The 4,017-nt window shown below is 43.2% G+C and overlaps 1 protein-coding gene across 1 annotated transcript in view; it reads left to right on the forward strand.

Annotated features, from left to right (window-relative positions):
- Window positions 1–295: 295 nt before the first annotated feature.
- LOC121929257 (START domain-containing protein 10-like) overlaps window positions 296–4,017 on the forward strand; it is a 20,561-nt gene continuing 16,839 nt past the window's right edge. The window contains exon 1 of the mRNA XM_042464625.1: window positions 296–975. Coding sequence (XP_042320559.1) covers window positions 811–975 — 165 coding nt within the window. The 5' untranslated portion in view covers window positions 296–810. The remainder of the gene's footprint in view (window positions 976–4,017) is intronic.

Below are 4,017 nucleotides of genomic sequence, written 5' to 3' on the forward strand. Positions count from 1 at the left end.
CCCCAAAATCCAACAATCACCCACTGGGGAATGCTCATTCTGCCTCTTAGCTACAGAATGTAATGATAAGGGAAAACACATTTTTCATTTTCCACAGATCCTGATTGGCCCACATTTCTTTCCTTGCAGGGTAAGAAACCTAGATTCCATCCTGCATACCATGATAGAAACCATTATAGGAATTGGCTGGGTGGCTACTGCGGCTGTTGCTGTTATTGGCAAATACCCAGCTGGTTCTGTAACACAGTGCTGCAAAGTCAGAGGCAGGTTAAATAAAGCAGAAAAGCGATGGAAGAGGGACAGAAGGGAAGGCTAGAGGCTGCTGGAGAGTAGAAAATAGAAGGGTAAGTCCATACACATGTATGCATGAGTATGTACATTATCTGCTGAAACATAGAGGAATACTCAGGAGAGCACAGTACCCTTTGGCAAGACCAAGAAGACATCTGAGCTCCCAGATTTAGCAGCAGCAGCAGCAGCAGTGATGACTGCAGGAAAGGAGCCTCTCTGTCTGCACTGAGCAACCACATGATGTAGCCTATGGAGAGAAGAATACAGCTGCAGATAGTCCTTTCTTCACAGGATCAGGGCTGGCACGGAGAAAAGCTCTTGTTAAATTTCAGGGAAGAAGAGCTCTGAAGCAGAAATGGATACAGGCAAGGTTGCTATGACCAGAATCAAGCAGAACTGAACCCAGTAAAATTTCCCCAAAAGCCCCTGCAGCAAGGACCCTTTTCTAGCTGACTGGCATCTGTACAGTTCAGGTGGCCTACTGGGTGGGGCCTGGTGGTCCTGAAGAAAGCTGCATCCATGTCTAAGGGAGGGGAGGTTGCATACATCCCAGATGATTCTGACTTCAGCCATTTCCGGCACCAGTGTGAGAACCAGGAAGGCTGGAGCAGAGAGTACAGTAAAGGAGGAGTGACTGTATGGAGCCAGGTGCAGGAGGAGAACATAGCTGTCCAGAAAATCAAGGTAAGGACCCTAGCCAAGATACATGCCCAGATCACTAGGGCCGAAGATGCATGAATACTGCAACACAGCCTACCTGGTCTGTCCCATTGCTTATGCTCGGGGTCCTTTTCTCCCTTCTTCTTGTCCCAGAAATGCTAGTCTATAAAGCAGAAATATGCTGCCCAGTGCCCACACTTTTACTCCCTTTTGCTGCATTCAGTTCTGGAACTCTTGCTCCATCCAGGCAGAAGAAGGTGCAATGCTTCAACTCAGCCACTGTTTTAGTGGTTGAGGAAGATGCTTGGGGCTCCTTCTTAGAGAAAAAAAGACCTCTTTTCCGTTGATCTTTTTATCTATGAGACATCTTTCCTATTTTAGCCTCCAAGCACATTCTACAGATAGAAATCTCCCCGTTCAAGTTTCTTTTTAAAATTCTTTCTGTTTCTTTGTACTTAAATTGAAACAGAGATAAAGAGCGCCAAGAGGAGAATCCACAAAGCTCATTCTCTGTATTTTTCAGTGACTCTGCCCCAGCCTTATGACAATGCAGCCTTTCCTGTTTATTCTCTAGCTGTGAGCTATTAAAGAAGCCCAAACTTTTGAGCTGTGCTTGGTCTTCACAAAAAGTCAAAGCTGACTCTGATTCCCACCCACTGAAATTACTTCTTTTGAGGGGGAGGCTGCTGCATATCTTCACTTAAAAGGCTAGGGAGCAATACAAAATGAAACTTTATTTACCTGTGCACACGAGGACAAATGAGGATGGAAAATTAATTAACCCATTAAGGGTTATGTAGATGAGGATATCCCACTAATCCAACTTCTCTCACAAGCTGCACCCGCTTAAATGTCTGCTCAAAAAACTTTAGGTACAGGTATTTTTGCTGGTCATGCTATGATCGTGTTGAAAATAGAAAACAGGAGTTGATGTGAGTTGCTAGGCCTTTCGCACATTTGATTTCCTTGGCTCTTGGTTGGCTTTTTCCAGAAAAAAAAAAAGCAAAGGACATTGCCTTTTCTTGCAATGGTTTTAGATATTTTCTGCACATCTTTGCAATTGCAGGCCTGTCACTTCCATACCAGAGGTGTAGGGAATCCATTCTGGGCTTTATTCCATCCTTCAAATGTGCTGTCTGGGTTTCTGACACCTATCCCCCAGATAGTGTCAGCACCTTGAATAGCTTCTTTAAATTGGGAATAAACCCTTATTTTGAACTGCCTTAGGTCCTATGTCAGGGGAAAGTGGGATACAAATTAAAACATAAATACATACGTATGTACATACATACATAGATTCATTGCACTCCTGACATGGAAGCCTCTAACCACAAGTTGCCCTTTGACCATGGCCAGATTAACTAGCAGGCTAAGAAGACTGGAGCCCTTGGCCTGTCATTTCAGGCCTCAGAGACTCTGCTAGCTTATTAAAATCCCCAGCATTCAGTTTTAAAAATCCCAAATCTAGCTCTTGTAGGACATAGGATATGAGACCAATATTCATGCACAATCCTGACCAACTGTTTCCTGAGAAATAAAGCTGCCAGCACCTTTCAGTGTGTTTAGCTGACAAGTGAAATCATAGCCATGACTCAAATAACCATTTGCCTATAGAAGATACTTTCTGGTTCACCAACAACTACCTCCATACATTCTTTTAGCCTATACTTTTGGAATGGTGATTACTTCCCATAACAGGCAGTGGAGAAATCCAGAACTTGAGTGTAGTTGTGACTGGACAACCCAACACAATAAGCAGCAGCAATGACCAGAGTACATGGTTTTTTGGGTTTGAGTCTTATTTTCAGCAAAAAGACCCACAAATGAACAATGTTATTGCATTTGTCAACACTTAAAAATTAGTTAACCAATGCAAATGAAATCCACCATTATGTCCATGATTGTGTGCACATAGGTGGGGATGGGGGTGGCACTCTGAAGCCAGTGTGAGTTCCCACAAAGTAATCCATTGTTATTATCCACATATTACTGGAAATGACTGGAGTAGCATGTGTGTATGTGTGCCTTCAAGTTGCCTATCCACCTATGGCAACCCCATGAATGAGAAGGATCCCATAGGATTTTATTAGGCAAGGAATACTCAGACGTGGTTTTGCCAGTTCCTTCCTCTGAAATATAGCCCACAGCACCTGGTATTTGTTGGCAGTCTCTCATCCAAGCACTATCCAGGGCTGACCCAGCTTAGCTTCCAACATCAGACATGAACTGTTACCTTTTGGGTATTTAGATCCTCTAGAAGTAGAGTAGTCCAATGTTATGATATACTCTGGTGATGGGTTGTTTTTATGGGAATGGAATAGATAAGAGTGGAGCTAAATGTTAAGTATTAGGGGAAATATTTTAGTTTAGTATCAGTGCTATCCCCCTCTATAACTAAACACAAGTCTCATTTTGCCTAACTAACAGTACACAAGATATATCCTCCTAACTGGCAGTACACCCCATTTAGCTCAAGGACTATGTATTTTGAAATCCTAGTCTGAGTTCCAAAAGTCCTCAGGTTCCTTTGCAAATGTCGACTCTCTAGTGGATATATGTTGTCTCTAGCACACATGCATGTAAATCTGGAGTCAGAATTGCATAGTCATAGCCATCATAGCCAGCATAGCCAATTACAAGGAACGCTGAGAATTACAGTCTGATATCATCTGGAGGGCCATATGATTCTCCACTCTGATGTAAACCTTACGTGCTTTCCAGGCTCCAGATGGGCAGGTGGGATTAAGCCTAGAGGCAGAGCATGACCTGACACCTCCTTGTTTGCCCTCTCATTGAGTAGTGAAGAGGTGACTAGCCAAAATGTGCTTGCTTCTTGGAGGAGCAACTACTCATTCTCTCTCCCCATTCACTGGGTACAGTAGAGGCCCCCTCCTCACTGCTTTGACACCCAAACCGATTACTTCAGGAGAAAAAGATGGAATTAGCTGCTCAATGCCATCTCATTATTAGTCCAAGGAACCCTTCATCTCATAAAGCTCAGATCTTTTCAGTAAACAACAACAAAGAAGCAGTGAGAAAACATGAGAAGGTAAAACTCTATGATTA

The sequence above is a fragment of the Sceloporus undulatus genome, chromosome 4 (assembly GCF_019175285.1).
Source record: "Sceloporus undulatus isolate JIND9_A2432 ecotype Alabama chromosome 4, SceUnd_v1.1, whole genome shotgun sequence".
Taxonomy (NCBI): domain Eukaryota; kingdom Metazoa; phylum Chordata; class Lepidosauria; order Squamata; family Phrynosomatidae; genus Sceloporus; species Sceloporus undulatus.